The sequence below is a fragment of the Prionailurus viverrinus genome, chromosome B3 (assembly GCF_022837055.1).
Source record: "Prionailurus viverrinus isolate Anna chromosome B3, UM_Priviv_1.0, whole genome shotgun sequence".
NCBI classification, from domain to species: domain Eukaryota; kingdom Metazoa; phylum Chordata; class Mammalia; order Carnivora; family Felidae; genus Prionailurus; species Prionailurus viverrinus.
The window spans coordinates 25,403,306-25,419,736 of NC_062566.1; the positions used below are offsets into that span (position 1 = coordinate 25,403,306).

The following is a 16,431-nucleotide window of genomic DNA, read 5'->3' on the forward strand; positions in this document are numbered from 1 at the left end:
CCCCTGGTGCAGTATCCCCATAACAGGGAGAGAACTCAAAACCTGGAGCTTCTCCCTCAGAAGTGAGGGATTTAAATCCTACATCTGGCATCCCAACTTCTAAGACATACACCTGAGAGACAAGCCTCTAAAACATGTAACTTTGAAACCCAACAGGGCTTGTGTCCTGAGACCCACAAAACTGTGGCAATCTGAGAAACCGCTCTTGAAGGGCCTACATGCTGGGACTTACCCACCCAAGAAGCAGCCAACTGTGCCTTGCCTTAAAGTGAAGGAGGCTCAAATGCTTATATTAAAGCACTGGTGTGAGACTAAAGCACCAGTGGAGTGGCAGACATCTAATCTGAAACATTTGTATGTTTCAGGAGCCTGTTTATTTCCCATACTGATGGAATTTAGGAGCCTGCTGGAACACTTTCCAGAGACAAAGACTAGTAGGTATGATCTTTATGTTCTCCCTTTGCCAGGCTCCAGGGCACTAGTATCCCAAAAAATGAGCTTTTATGTGTGTCTGGTGGCCTGACTTTTATGGCTGCTGTCTAGGGGATGCCTCTTGACTGCGTGGCTCTGGAGGCAGGGGGGGGGGTTTGTGTTCCTGGTCCCATAGGACTGTAATAATTGGTATCACCCAGAAAAAAGCTTATACCCCTGTCTGACACCCCAAGTTTTGTGATTGCTGTCAGGGAGCACCTCTCTATCATCTGGTTCTGGCAGTCAGTGGGGTTCATGGGTCTCACAGGACTGTAACCAATGGAGAAAAAGGTCTTAAACAGCTACCAACCCCAGGGCAGAGCAAGAGGTAGCAAACCCAGGAGCTTGGTCTTTCTGTGAAGAAGGCCTATTAGCTAATCATGGGGCTGACCATACACCTTTCCAGAGACGTCAGAGAGAGGGTGCTATATTCCTACTCACCCTCTGCCATGCCCCAGAGTGCCAGTGTCTCCTGGACAGGAGCTGTACACACATTTGGTGCCCTGGTTTTTGTCTGGTGCCCCAGTTTATATGGCTGCTGTCCAGAAAATGCTCCTTGACCACCTGGCTCTGGTGGCCAGGGGGCTTGAATCCTGGGTCCCCTAGGACTATAGCAGAGAGATAGTTCTTGGCAGGTTTCCACTCAGGGCACTGCACAGACAGTGGTCGTACACTCCCTAGTCTTTCTGTGAAGAAGTCCTCTTTGCTTGTTCTGGAACTTTGGCCTGAGGGGCAGACTTCAGGTTTGGTACATATTTAGTAGCCTGTAGAGTTGGTCTCCAGGAACATAGGCTATGGACACCATGTTGGTGCTTTCTCTCTGCCATGCTCCAGTTTACCAGTATCACACAGAAAAAACTTATACTCTTGTCTAGAGCCTGGGTTTCTGTACCTGCTTCCCAGAGGGCACCTGTTCCAGATCTGCATATGTTTGCAGTCCCGCAGGATTATATATATTTGCCTATTTTTTATTTTTATTTTTTATATTTGCCTATTTTTAAAAGCTGATGCCTGAGGGTCTGGCTTTCAGTCAGCCTGAGTCTAGGTGCTGAGATTCTCCCCCTTGGGACACTGATGGGTCTTGGCATATTCTCAACTACTGGGAGCTATTAAAAATATAATAGCCTGCTTGAACAGGCACAAAGGTTTGAGAGATGACAAAGATCTGGGGCAGGATTGAATGACAAGGTTCATCTACATGAGGCCACTCCTTTAAGGCTGGGAGAGGTGGTTGTTTCATCTACTGTATGGAAACGCAGACTCAAGCTAAATGAAAAAAGAGAGGAATATGTTCCAAATGAAAAAACCAAGTAAACCCCAGAAAAAAACAAACAAACAAACAAACAAAAACAAAAAACCTTAATGAAATGGAGATAAGTAATGTACCTGATAAAGAGTTCAAAGTAATGGTTATAATGAATGGGGAGAAAAATGGATGAACACAAAGAACTTCAACAGAGAGATGGAAAATATAAGAAAGTACCACACAGAAGCCACAGAGCTGAAGAATACAATAACTGAATGGAAAAATACATGAGACAGGTTCAGTAGCAGACTAGATGAAGCAAAAGAAAGGATCAGTCAACTCAAAGATAAGGCAGTGTTACTCACTGAATCAGAGCAGCAAAACCAAACAAATAAAAAAGAAAAAAAAATGAAGATAGCTTAAGGGATGTAGAGAACATCACATAGTCTAACATTTGCATCATAGTGCTCTGAGAAAAAGAAAAGAGAAAGGGATAGAAATCTTATTTGAAGAAACAATGACTGAAAACTTCCCTAACCTGTGGAAATAAACAGACATTGACATCCAGGAAGCCCAGAGTTCCAAATAAGAGGAACCCAAAGATACCCACACCAAGACACATTACAATTAAAATGTCAAGTTAAAGGACAACATGTTAAAAACAGCAAGAGGAAAACAACTTGTTACATACAAGGGAACCCCCATAAGACTCTCAACAGATTTTTCAGCAAAAATTTTGCAAGTTAGAAGGGAGTGGCACTACATATTCAAAGTGCTAAAAAAACCTCACCAAACCCCAAAAAACCAACCAACCAACCGAACAAAAAACCTCCCAACCAAGAATACTCTACCTAGCAAAGTTATCATTCAGAAGTGAAGGAGAGACAGAGTTTTTCAGATAAGCAAAAGCTGAAGGAGTTCACCACTATTAAACTGGCCTTACAATAAATGTCAAAGGAAGTTGTTTAAGTTGAAAACAAAGTGCACTAATTAGTAACAAGAACACACATTAAAGAATAAATCTCACTTGTAAAGTAAATATATAGTAAAGGTAGGGATCAATCACTTATGAGACTAGTATAAAGATTGAAAGATAAAACTAGTGGGGCACCTGGGTGGCTCAGTCAGTTAAGTGTTGACTTTGGCTCACGTCATGATCTCATGGTTTGTGGGTTCGAGCCCTGTGTTGGAGGGCTCTGTGCTGACAGCTCAGAGCCTGGAGCCTGCTTTGGATTCTGTCTCCCTCTCTCTCTGCCCCTTGCCTGCTCACGCTGTCTCTCTCTCTCTCTCAAAAATAAACATTAAACAAAATTTTTAAAAAAAGAAAGACAAACTAGTAAAAATAATTATGATTACAATTGGTTAAGGGATGCACAAAATAAAAAGATGTTAACTGTGACATCAAAAACATAAAATGAAAGAAACCACAAAATGTGTGGAGGGAAGAATAATTTTGAGCTTTACAATGGGATGAAACTTAAGCTGTAACCAACTTAAAACAGACTGTTATAGATATAAGTTGTTATATGCAAGCTCATGGTAACCATAAAACAAAAACACAAAAAAGAAAGAGAAAGGAAAATAAGCATAGCACTAAAGAAACCACAAAGTAAGAGATCAGGAGAAGAAACAGATGACCTACAAAAACAGTCTTTCTGGACACAATAAACAAAATGGCAATAAGCACAGACCTATCAATAATCACTTTAAATGTAAATAAATTCTCCAATCCAAAGACACAGAGTGGCTGAATGGATTAAAAAAAAAAAGACCCATCTATATGCTGTCTAAAGAGACCCACTTTATTAAAAAAATTTTTTTAATGTTTTATTATTTATTTCTTGAGAGAGAGAGAGAGAGAGACACCATGAGCAGGCAAGGGACAGAGAGAGAGGGAGACACAGAATTCAAAGCAGGTTCCAGGCTCTGAGCTGTCAGCACAGAGCCTTCCAACATGGGGCTTGAACCCACAAACTGTGAGATCATGACCTGGGCCAAAGTAGGACGCTTAACCAACTGAGCTACCCAGGCACCCTGAGACCCACTTTAGAGGTAAGGACAAGACTGAAAGTGAAGGGATGGAAAAAGATATTCCATGCAAATGAAAACCAAAAGAAAGCTAGAATGTTAATTTACATCAGACAAAATAGACTTTGAAACAAAGATTGTAATAAGAGACAAAGAAACGAGTTACGTAATGATGAAAGGATCAACCAACAAGAGGCTGTAACATTTGTCAACATTTATGCAACTAACATTAAGAGGACATAAATACATAAAGCAAATACTAACAGACCTAAAGGAAGAAATTGACAACAATACAATAATACTAGGAGACTTACATCAATGGATAGATCATCCAGACACCCCCGCCCAAAAAAAAAAAATCAACAAGGAAACGTCAGCCTTAAATGAAACATTAGACCACATAAGCCCACAGATGGGCTTAACAGATATATACCCAACATTCTATTCAAAAGCAATAGAATACGCATTCTTCTCAAGCACACATGGAACATTTTCCAAGATAGATCATGTTAGGACAAAAAACAAGTCTTAATAAATTTAAGAGGACTGAAATTTTATCAAGCATCTTTTCTGACTACAATGGTATGAAACTAGAAATTAACACAAAAATTACACAAAGAAAACTGGGAAATTCATAAATTTGTGGAGATTAGACAACATGCTACTGAACAACCAATGGGTCAAAGAAGAAATCCAAAGAAATAAAAAAAAAATACCTTGAGACAAATGAAAATGGAAATGTAACAAAGATCATGCTTTATCTGTTACATTGACAAAGCCTATGGCTTATTTACAGTGAATGTAACTGGGCAAGAATTCTTAATGTTAATAGTTTTAGCTTTTGTGAAGAGGTGGTTTGTCTGGAATGGGCAATCTACAGTTAAGAAATTAATATGTGACATAATGGATAAAGTAAGTTGGGCTATGGAGTCAGAGAGATCTGTGTGCATATCCCAGCTCAACTAATTGTGTGTGACCCTAAGCAAGTAAGCTCACCTATCTTTTATTTTCCTCATCCGTCACATTAACCTCATAAACTTGATGTGAAGATCAAATTATGTAACACCAATAATGTTCCTGGCACATCAACAAATATTGGTTACCTTCTTCTGTAAAAATGTCTCCCCAAGAAGCAGAACAGTTATAGAGCAGGGGCAGACCAGTGTCTCTTATTTGCTAGAGAATAAAGACAGAAACATGGAGTGGAAGGGACATAACAGACCCATTTGTATAGGTAGCCTTCGCAAACAATCACAGCTCAAGGATTAGCTACTTTCAGAAGATTTCTCTGACCTCTAAAGTTTGGGTTAAAGTCCTTCTAAGCTTCCAGAATTCTGTTTTCCTCTATCTTAGCAATACAGTATACTGTAAGTCTGTCTCTTAACATATCTGTTTTCCCCTTTAGATAGTAAGTAACTCCCCTGCTTATTATAATATCTGGTGTAAGGTAGATGATCAATAACTTTTTGCTGAATAAAAGAATGGAGGAAAGAACAGACCCATCCCAATAACAGTGTGTTGGGTAAGGTTAAAATCAAATTTATAATATTTTCTTACCTTGACTGCATAGTTGTTAAGTGGATCTTTTGCATATGAAGCTGTGTAGTAAACTGCATCACCTGCCTCACAACACGGTTTGTCACTAGTTAGCCTGAAGTCTGACCAGCTGTCCACCCCAAAACGGAGCTGATCTTTCTGTCCAGCCATGAAGAGGTCTTCACATTTAATAGCCAGTTTTTTCAAGGCATCTGTATGAAGGCTTCGGATTTTACCCACCACTTCTTCCCGATTCTCAAGTCCTCTATAAAGTGCTTGTCTCTGTGGCTTCTGTATGCCTCGGCCCTGTCTGCAAGAGGGACCACGCCGGCTGGATAGGGACTCCATGCTGTTGGAAAATCTATCCTTAATACTGAGAGTGGTTAAGCTGGAGATACTGTTTGCTGCTGAGGGGACAGGTCTCTCCTTGAGCAAAGGTCTTTCCAAGGAGTCATAAGACTCAATGTCCAGTCCCTTGAGTTCATAACTGATGGAAGAGCCAGCACTACTGGCATCCCAGTTGGGGTCGATATCATAGGTGGGATTAGCCATTACACAAAGACTTGTTTCCATGGATTTTTGGAGGTCTTTGGGGATTGGTTCTGTATTGGCTCTTATGATCGTTTTCTTTGGCAGTGGGGGTGGTGTAGGTTGGGAAGCATTAGGTGTTTCTTCATCTGTTTTCCCACTAAAGACAACAGCATCATCCAAAGTTCCCTTAGGCTGCCGTGGATGCTTGGGTGGTATCATGGCTGCTCTAGATTGCCCTGTATTGTTTTAAAAGAAAGAAAGAAATAATAGTTAAGTTTTTATTCTTGTTACATAATTGAAAGTTAAGGAGAAATAAGGAACTTACAGAGGTGGCCATGACAATATAAGAAGTCAATGCCTTAATTCAAAATGGTTGAAGAAAAGCAACCAAAGAACAAATAGGTAAAAGTCTAAGACTTGGTGGGAGCAATAAAATGTGAGCAATGTCTCAGCATGTCTCAGCATGTGCCAGAGGAACAAGATAATGGGTTGTAACAACAACAACAACAACAACAACAACAACAACACTTCAGTTCTCCACTCCTGCCCTCAAGATTGCTGATTTTTACTACACTAGAATATGAAGGGGTGACAGACACTCAAATAATTACATTGTGACAGGGTAGAGATGAAAACATTTGTGGATTAGAAAACACTTGGAAGCATTTTAAAAAACAATGGAAACTAGCAATGGAACCACTAGTATCAAAAGATACTATTCTGTTCTTTTAACCTGGTTCCAAAGTTACCCTATATTGTATATAGCACTTGTCATTTTCAATCCAACACATATGAATACAATTTCATAAACATGTTATTTTATTTCACTCTAGAGATGGATTCTAGCACTAGTCTTAAACTGGTCTATGTATAATTCTTGTGATTAGGATAAAGGGAACAATACATATTAGTAGTCAACTGCTGTTCCAAACATCCTTCACAAAGTCTTATGACTTTCTATTTTATTTTTTTTTTCTTTTTTCAACGTTTTTTTTTTTTTATTTTTGGGACAGAGAGAGACAGAGCATGAACGGGGGAGGGGCAGAGAGAGAGGGAGACACAGAATCGGAAACAGGCTCCAGGCTCTGAGCCATCAGCCCAGAGCCTGACGCGGGGCTCGAACTCACGGACCGCGAGATCGTGACCTGGCTGAAGTCGGACGCTCAACCGACTGCGCCACCCAGGCGCCCCTTATTTTGAAGGTATATAAACTATGATTTGAGTGATACTACTTTTGGACATCTCTTACAAGCCCTAGTTATAGAACCAATCATCTCTGCTTCCTTTCTAGCACCTGCATTTGGAAGACAATAAAATACACATGTGTGAAAATGAAAACAAAAATGGCCCAAAATCTTTGGAACACAGCACAAGAAGTTCTAAGAGGAAAATACATAGCAATACAGGCCTACCTACCTCAAGAAATAAGAAAAAGCTTGAATAAAAAAATCTAACCTTACACCTAACGGAACTAGAAAAAGAACAAACAAAACCCAAGGTAAATAGAAAGAAGGAAATACTGAAGATTAGAGCAGAAATAAATGTATAGACACACACACACACACACACACACACACACACACACAAAAGAGAGAGAGAGAGAGAGAGAGAGAAAGAAAGAAATCAATGAAACCAAGAGCTGGTTCTTTGAAGATAAACAAATGTGATAAACCCTTAGCCAGACTTATTAAGTAAAAAACAGAAAGGACCTGAATAAATAACATCAGAAACAAAAGAGAAGTAACACTGATACAACAGAAATACAAAGGAATATGAGAATACTACAAAAAGTTATATGTCAACAAATTAAACAACCTACAAGAAATAAATTCCTAGAAACATATAATCTTCAAAAACTGAACCAGAAATAGAAAATCTCAACAGATTGACTACAGGTAATGAAACTGAATCAGTAATAAAAACAACTACCAAAAGCAGAAGCCCAGGACCCGATGGGTTCACAGGTGAATTCTATCAACCATTTAAAGAAGAGTTAAAACCTATTCTTCTCAAACTATTCTAAAAAATAGAAAAAGAAGGAAAGCTTCTAAATACCTTCTATAAGGCCAGCATCACCCTGATACCAACACCAGACAAAGACACCAAAAAAAAAAAAAAAAGGAAGAAAAGTATGAGCCAATATTCCTGATGAACATAGATGTAAAAATCATCAACAAAATATTAGCAAACTGAATTCAACAATACATTAAAAAATCATTCACCATGATCAGGTGAGATTCATCCTGGGGATGCAAGGTGGTTCAATATTCACAAATCACTCAATGTGATATACCACATCAATAAAATGAAGGATAAAAATCATATGATCAAGTCAATGGATGCAGAAAAAGCATCTGCCAAAACTCAACATCCATTCATGATAAAAACTCTTAACAAAGTAGGGTTAGAGGAAACATACCTCAACATGATAGGGAAAAGACAAGGATGTCCACTCTTGCCTCTTTATTCAACATAGTACTGGAAATCCTAGCCACAGTAATCAGACAAGAACAGAAATAAGAGGCATCTATGTTGGTAAAGAAGTTAAACTGTCACTATTTGCAGATGACATGATACTATACATAGAAAATCTTAAAGACTCCACCAAAAAACAACTAGAAGTAATAAATGAATTCAGTAAAGTTGTAGGATACAAAAGTAATACCCAGAAATCAGTAGTGCTTCTATCTTCTATATACTAATAACAAAGTAGAAGGAAGAGAAATTAAGAAGACAGTTCCATTTACAATTGCACCAAAAATTTAGGAATAAACTTAACCAAAGAGGTTAAAGACCTGTACTCTGAAAACTATAACACAAGACACACACAAATGGAAAGATATTCCATGCTCATGAATCTAAGGAATTATTATTGTTAAAATGTCCCTATTAGCCAAAGGGATCTACAGATTCAATACCATCCCTATTAAAACACCAACATTATTTTTCACAGAACAAAAACAAATAATACTACAATTTGTATGGAACCACAGAAGACCCCAAACAGCCAATGTAATCTTGAGAAAGAAATACAAATCTGGAAGTATCAAAATTTCAGATTTCAAATTATACTGCAGGGGTGCCTGAGTGGCTCAGTCAGTTGAGCATCTGACTTTGGCTTGGGTCATGATGTCACACTTGTGAGTTTGAGCCCTGCATTGGGCTCTGCGCTGACAGCTCAGAGCCTGGAGCCTGCTCCTCCCCACCTGCATTCTGTGCCTCTCTCTCTCAAAATAAATAAATATAATAAAAAAATTTTTTTAATTGTACTGCAAATCTAAACATTATGGTACTGACACAAAAATAGACACAGATCAACAGAACAGAATAGAGAACCCAGAAACAAACCCACAATTATATGATCAATTAATCTATGATGAAAGAGGCAAGAATATAAAACGGGGAAAAGACAGTCTCTTCAATAAATGTTGCTGGGAAAACTGGACAGCTACCTGTAAAAGAATGAAACTGGACTACCTTTTAACACCATGCACAAAAATAAACTCAAAATGAATTAAAAACCTAAATGTGAGAGCTATAGTAATATTTTTCTAGATATGCTTCCTAAGGTAACAAAAGCAAAGATAAACTACTGGGACTACACCAAAATAAAACAAAAATCTTTTGCACAGCAAAGAAAATCATCAATTGAACAAAAAGGTAACTTACTGAATGGGAGAAGGTATTTGCAAAGGATGTATCTCATAAGGGGTTAATATTCAAAATATATAAAGAACTTCTACAACTCAATGACAAAAAGCCGAACAATCCAACTAAAAAATGATCAGAGGACTGAATGTACAAAGAAGACATACAGATGGCCAACAGACACAAGAAAAGTCGCTCAACATCACTTATCATCAGGGAAATGCAAATCATAACACCAATGAGATATCACCTCACACCTGTTAGAACAGTTAAAATAAGAAAGACATGAAATGACATCTTGGCAAGGATGCAGAGAAAAAGGAACCCTCCTGCGCTGGTTGGTAGGAATGTAAATTGGTGTAGCCACTGTGGGAAAACAGTATGGAGGTTCCTCAAAAAATTAAAAATAGAAATAGCAGGGGCGGCTGGGTGGCTCAGTCAGTTAAGTGTCTGACTTTGGCTCAGATCCTGATCTCGCAACTTGTGAGCTGGAGCCCCACATCGGGCTCTCTGCTGTCAGTGCAGAGCCTGCTTTGGATCCTCTGTCTCCTTCTCTTCCTCTCTCTCTGCCTCTCCCTCTCTCTCAAAAATAAATAAACATTAAAAAAAATAGAAATACCGTACAGTCCAGTAATTGCACATGGGTATTTAACCAAAGATAGCATAATACACAAAGGGTATTATGCTAAGTGAAATAAAACTGAGAAAGACAAGTAACACAATTTCATACATAAGTGGAATCTAACCCTCCCAAAACAAAAACCCAAATTTAAACAAACAAAAAGCAGAATGAGACCTATAAATACAGTGAACAAACTGATGGTTGCCAGAGGGAAGGGGAGTGGGGGAATGGGCAAAATGGTGAGGGGGAGTGGGAGATACAGGGTTCCATTTATGGAATGAATAAGTCATGGAACAAAAGGCAAGACATAAGGAAGAAAGTCAATGACACTGTAACAGTGATGTATGGTGAGAGGCAGTAGCTACACTTGTGAACAAAGCATAACGTATAAACTTGTTGAATCACTATGTTGTACACCTGAAACTAAAGTAATATTGTGCATCAACTATACTAAAAAAACATACACGTGTGTGATTAATGACACCTTTTGGGCTTATTGTATAATGGAGAGAGACATTATTATTTTTTTTTAATGTTTTTTATTTATTTTTGAGACAGAGAGAGAGAGAGAGAGAGAGAGAGAGAGAGAGAGACAGAATCCGAAGGATTCTGTCTCCAGGCTCTGAGCTGTCAGCACAGAGCCCAATGCAGGGCTTGAACTTGTGAACTGTGAGATCATGACCTGAGCTGAAGTCAGACACTTAACTGACTGAGCCACCCAGGTGCCCCAACATTATTTTTTAAAGAAAGAGAAATACACTATGGAACTTTTTATAACAGTTGTTATAATTAGTAATGTTATTAAAATAATGAGGCCTCCATTAACTATCTCAGAATGAGAGTATAATGCTCTGTTATGGGATGAATTACGTTCTCTCCCCCCAAATGTTGAAGTCATAAACCTGGTACCTGTGAATGTAACCTGATTTAGAAATAGAGTCGTTGCAGAGGTAATCAAGTTAAGATCAGGTCACTAGGGTAGGCCTTAACCCAATATGACTGGTGCCCTCATAAAAAGAGGAAAACATCATGTAAAAAGAGACAAAAGAGAGTATGCCATGTGACAACAGAGGCAGAGAGTGGAACAATGCAGCAGCAAGCCAAGGATGTCAAGGATCAATGGCACCACCAGATGCTAGGGAGAAGAAGCAAAGGGTTCTATCCAGAGCTTCAGAGAAACCATGGCCTTGCTAACAGCTGGATTTTAGACTTCTAGCCTCCAAAACTGCGAGAGAATAAATTTCTCTTGTTTTCAGGCACTTACTTCATGGAAGTTTGTTACAGCAGCCCTATGAAACTAATACATGCTCCTACTGAAGGTCAGATAGAATAGAAGGCACTGCACGGACCTGAGAGTGATAATGAATAAAGATGGTGGTTTGTTTTTATGAAAATCACGTCCTTGTAGCAATGCCAAGGGTGGGCACAAATATAAACTGTGATGGTAATGACAATATAGTCCATTTCCCATTCATGCAGCTCTCTCCAAGAACACCCAGAAGTTTATACAAACTAACACAATACATACAGCAAACCTAAGGTCTACCTTTCTCCACTAATGGCATGTAGCAAATAGATATTTTTTTGGTAAGGAACAGAACTATATTGCATATAAACACAAACAAAAAAATGTATACACACACACACACACACACACACACACACACATACATACAGCATAAGAAGGAGAGAGACAAAGAAAAATGAGAATGCTAAGAAGGCCAGGACTTTGCTTTATTCATTATTGTATCCTCTATATCAGGACAGGGCCTGGATGTAAAAGATGTTCAATAATGTTTCTTGAATGACTAAAAGAATAAATTAGAGCTGAAAGAGAATTAAGTGGTAAACTTACAGAGGTACCTATAACAAGAAAAGATACTGAATTATTAATTTAAAATATTCCCACAAAGGAAAGTCCAGGGCAACATGGCTTCATTGATGAATTCTAGCAAATGTTTGAAGAAGAATTAATATCAATCCTGCACAAACTCTTCCAAAAATAGAAGGGGAGGGAGCATTTCCCAGCTTGAAATCTATGAAGCCAGTATTACCTACACATCAAAATCGGACAAGGGCATTCATAAGAAAACTAGACACTAATATCCCTTATGAATACAGACACAGAAATCTTTGCAAAATACTAGCAAACTGAATCTAGCAACATATAAAAAGGATTATACACCATGACAAACTTAGATTTGTCCCAGGAATGCATGCTTGGTTTTAACATCTGAAAGTTAATCAATGGAATACACCATGCAAACAGAATAAAGGAGGGGAAAAAACCTTACATGGTCACTTTAATAGATGTAGAAAAAGCATTTGAGAAAATCCAACACCTTTCCATGACAAAACACTGAACATACTGGGCAAAGGAGAGAACGTTCTCAACCTGATAAAGGGCACCTACGAAAGCCCCAAAGCAAACATCATCCTTAATGGTAAAAAAACTCGGTATTTCCCCACTAAGATCAGGAATAAAACAAGGATTTCCATTCTTGTCACTTCTATTCTACATTTCACTGAAAGGCCTAGCCAGGGCAATTAGGAAAGAAAAAGAAACAAAAACATCCAGATTGGAGAAGAAGTAAAATTATCTGTTTTCAAAGGTAACATAATCTTGCATATAGGAAAGCCTAAGGAATTCACAAAAAATTATTAGAACTAATATATCAATTCAGCAAGGTTGCAAGATATAAGATCTGTATAAAACAATTGTATTTCTATACACTAGCAATGAACAATCAAAAAATTATTATTAAAGAACAATTCCATTTATAATATCATCAAAAACAATAAAGTATTTAGGAATAAACTTAACAAAAGAAAGGCAAGACTTATGCACTGGAAACTACCCAACAGCATTGAAGAAATTAGGGACCTAAATAAATGGAAAGACATCTTATGTTCACGTATCAGAGACTTAATATGTTAAGATGGAAATACTCTCCAAATTGTTCTGAAGATTTAATGTAATCCCTATCAAAATCCCAGCTGGTTTTCTTGCAGAAATTGACAGAATGATACTAAAATTCATAGGGAAATACAATGGAACTAGAGTAAGCAAAGAACATCTTGAAAAAGAAAAAGTTGGAGAGCTCACATTTCCTGATTTCAAAACTTACTTCAAAACTAAAGTAATCAAGATTGTATGTACTGTGTGTTGGGGGAATGGGCAAAACAGGTGAAAGGGATTAAGAGGTACAAACTTTCAGTTATAAAATAGTCACAGAGATGAAAAATACAGCATAGTGAATGTAGTCAATAATACTGTAAATGGCCATTTAAAAAAATGTTTATTTTTGAGGGATAGAGAGAAAGAGAGATAGCATGCAAGCAGGGGAGGGGCAGAGAGAAAGGGAGAGAGAATCCCAAGCAGGATCTGTGCTGTTAGTACAGAACCTGATGCGGGGCTTGAACTCATGAACTACTAGATCATGACCTGAGACGAAACCAAGAGTAAGATGCTTAACTGACTGGGCCACCCAGGTGCCCCTGTAGTCAATAATATTGTAATAACTTTATATGATGACAGATGGTAACTACACTTGGTGAGTGTCATAGACTCTAAGTCTGAAGTTCTCTTTTGGCCAGCAAAAGAGCAGATGCAGGATTAAAGCGAGAGATGGCTGATGTCTGGGAAAACACAAAAGCCCCAAATAAGGGTCCTTGCCCTGTATTTATTAAGATCAGAAGGCTTACAAATGTGATGGGCATGCACAAAGAGACAAAGAAACTGTGAACATTAACTTGGGGACATGAGGGAAAAGGGGTATTTTGAAGATATACAGTGTTTGGGGTTTGGGTCAATATAAAACAAAATTCTGGCACCGAGCAGATGGGTAGATGGTTGTTAATGGCAGACAGGAGGCGCCATGCCTGTTTATCTTTACTAGCCTAGGGGATGAGACATATAGGGGAAATAACCTCAGGGTTAATAAGGCACCTTTTCTTTTGTGAACCATCTCCGCTCTGAGCTGCTTGGCCTGCAGCACAGTGGTCCACAGTCCAATTCACCAATTTACTTAATTTGGCCCTATCCTCCTGTGAAAGCAGCTTTTCTGCTATAATACTATATTGGGGGTGCTTCCACCCTGAATATCTAATCTTGTTTATTTCATATACCTATGTATTGGGCACCTTTGTGGCCCATTCCTATTTTGGGCCTTTGCCCCACCCTCTCTAGTCTAGGGGTTCTGCACCCCCTTTCTATTTTGGGGTGTCTTTGCCCCCCTATTCCTGGGGTGCCAATTTGGTCTACCCAAACTCGGATGTAAGCATTTTATGACTTTGTATTTCTTTATGCCTTGTTAACCCATTGGTGTAAGCCCGGGGGATTCCTAAGCTTATCCCCCACAGGTGAGCATTTTGTATGTATATAAATGTTGAATCACTATGCTGTACGCCTAAAATTAATATAAATATTGTATGTCAATGATACTTCAATTAAAAATTAAAAAAAAAAGGTTGTGTGTACTAAGAATAGAAATAAAGATGAGTGGAACTGAATTGAAAGTCTAGAAATAAACCTACATATTTATGGCTAATTTCCAACAAGGACACCAAGACAATTCAATAGGGAAATAGCAGTCTTTCCAAAAAATAGTGCTGGAACACCTGGATATCCATATGCAAAAGAATGAAGTTGAACTCCTACCTTATAGTATATGCGAAAAGTAACTCAAAATATTGCAAACATCTCAACATAAGAATGAAAACTATAAAACTCTTAGAAGAAAACATAGGAATACACTTTTCAACCTTGGATTAGGTCATGATTTTGTAGATATGACACATAAAAGCACAAGCAAAAAAATAAATAATAAATTTGAATTCATAAAAATTAAAAACTTTCGTGCTTCAAAGGACAACTTTAAGAAAGTGAAAAGACAACCCACAGAATGGGAGAAAATACGTGCAAATCATGTATCTGGTAAGAGACTTATATCCAGAATTTGTAAATAATTTATAATAAAAAGATAAAAAACCCATTACAAGTGGGCAAAGGGTATGCACAGACATTTCTCCAAAGAAGGTAAACAAATGGCCAATAAGCACATAGAAAGATGCTCAACATCACTACCCATTAGGTAAATGCAAACCAAAACCAAAACCAAAACCATGAGAGACCACTTCACATCTACTAAGTCAGCTCTAATAAAAAAGATGGACAAGTGTTTGTGAGGATATGGAGAAATTCAAACCCTCACACATTACTAGTAGGACTCTAAAATGGTGCAATCACTTTGGAAAATAGTTTGGTAGTTACTCAAAAAGTAAAACCAAGTTACTACGTGATCCTGGATTTCCACTCCTACATATATATCCAAGAGAAGTGAAAACATACGTCCACATAAAATCTTACACATAAATATTCTTAGTAACATTATTCCTAATAGCCAAAAAGGAGTAACAACCCACATGTCCATCAACTGATGAATGGATAAACAAAGGAATATTCAGCCATAAAAAGAAAATTAGTGCTGATACATGCTACAACCTGTATGAACCTTAAAAATATGCTAAGTGAGAGAAGCCAGTCACAAAAGCCCACATATGGTATGATTCCACTTACATGAAATATCCAGAAATATGTAAATCCCTACAGACAGAAAGTAGATTAGTGACTGCTATGGGATGCGGAGAATGGAAATGGAGAGAGACTGGTTTCTGTTTAGGGTGATAAAAATGTGCTGGAATTAGATACTGGTGATGGTTGTAAAGTTCTACTAAAACTCATGGAATTGCACCCTCTGAATCTTATGGTATGTAAATTATATCTCAATAAAGAAAATCGACAATTCATTCTTAGAAACTACCATAAGTCCAGTTTCTAGTCACTTCTTCCCATTCCTCTGTGCCCTTAACATCACCAGGGATGGAGGGGCTCGGTATTAATTGTACTCTTCCTGTGATGATAGTGAGCCTTCTTCCCAGAGCTGCCCCAGCCCTATTTTACCTCAGTTAATGTGAGAAGTCAGAACATAGTTTATTCACAACATGATAGAAATAGGCTTTCAAACAAACCTTTACTTTCCACTTGTTGACCCAGACCTTTCAGAGATGAAGTGTGATGGAGAAGGCTTACAAGCAGTGAACTGCACCAGCACCTTATCGTCTGTGCTTGACTACTGTGACAGTCCCGTTATCACTGTCTCTAGTTTTGCCTCCCTCACCACGTTGGCCATTACAGAGATTTTTTTTTTTTTTTTTTGAACACCAAAGCTGATTGTGGCACTCCTCTACTTAAAAAATTTGTCATTGAGAATTTGGACTTGATCCTGAGAACAGAGTTTTCTTTGCTCAAGCACAGAAAGCAAGCGTTTCACGACCCAGCCCTGGCTGT

General features: G+C 38.2%; 1 protein-coding gene across 7 annotated transcripts in view; it reads right to left on the reverse strand.

Annotated features, from left to right (window-relative positions):
* PEAK1 (pseudopodium enriched atypical kinase 1) overlaps positions 1-16,431 on the reverse strand; it is a 316,915-nt gene that overhangs the window by 24,664 nt on the left and 275,820 nt on the right. For all 7 annotated transcript variants that reach the window (XR_007153014.1, XM_047862946.1, XM_047862945.1 and 4 more), the window contains one exon: positions 5,303-6,048. Coding sequence is in view for 6 of the 7 variants with exons in the window: in XM_047862946.1 (XP_047718902.1) it covers positions 5,303-6,048 (746 nt within the window). In the remaining variant the exon portion in view is untranslated. The remainder of the gene's footprint in view (positions 1-5,302; positions 6,049-16,431) is intronic.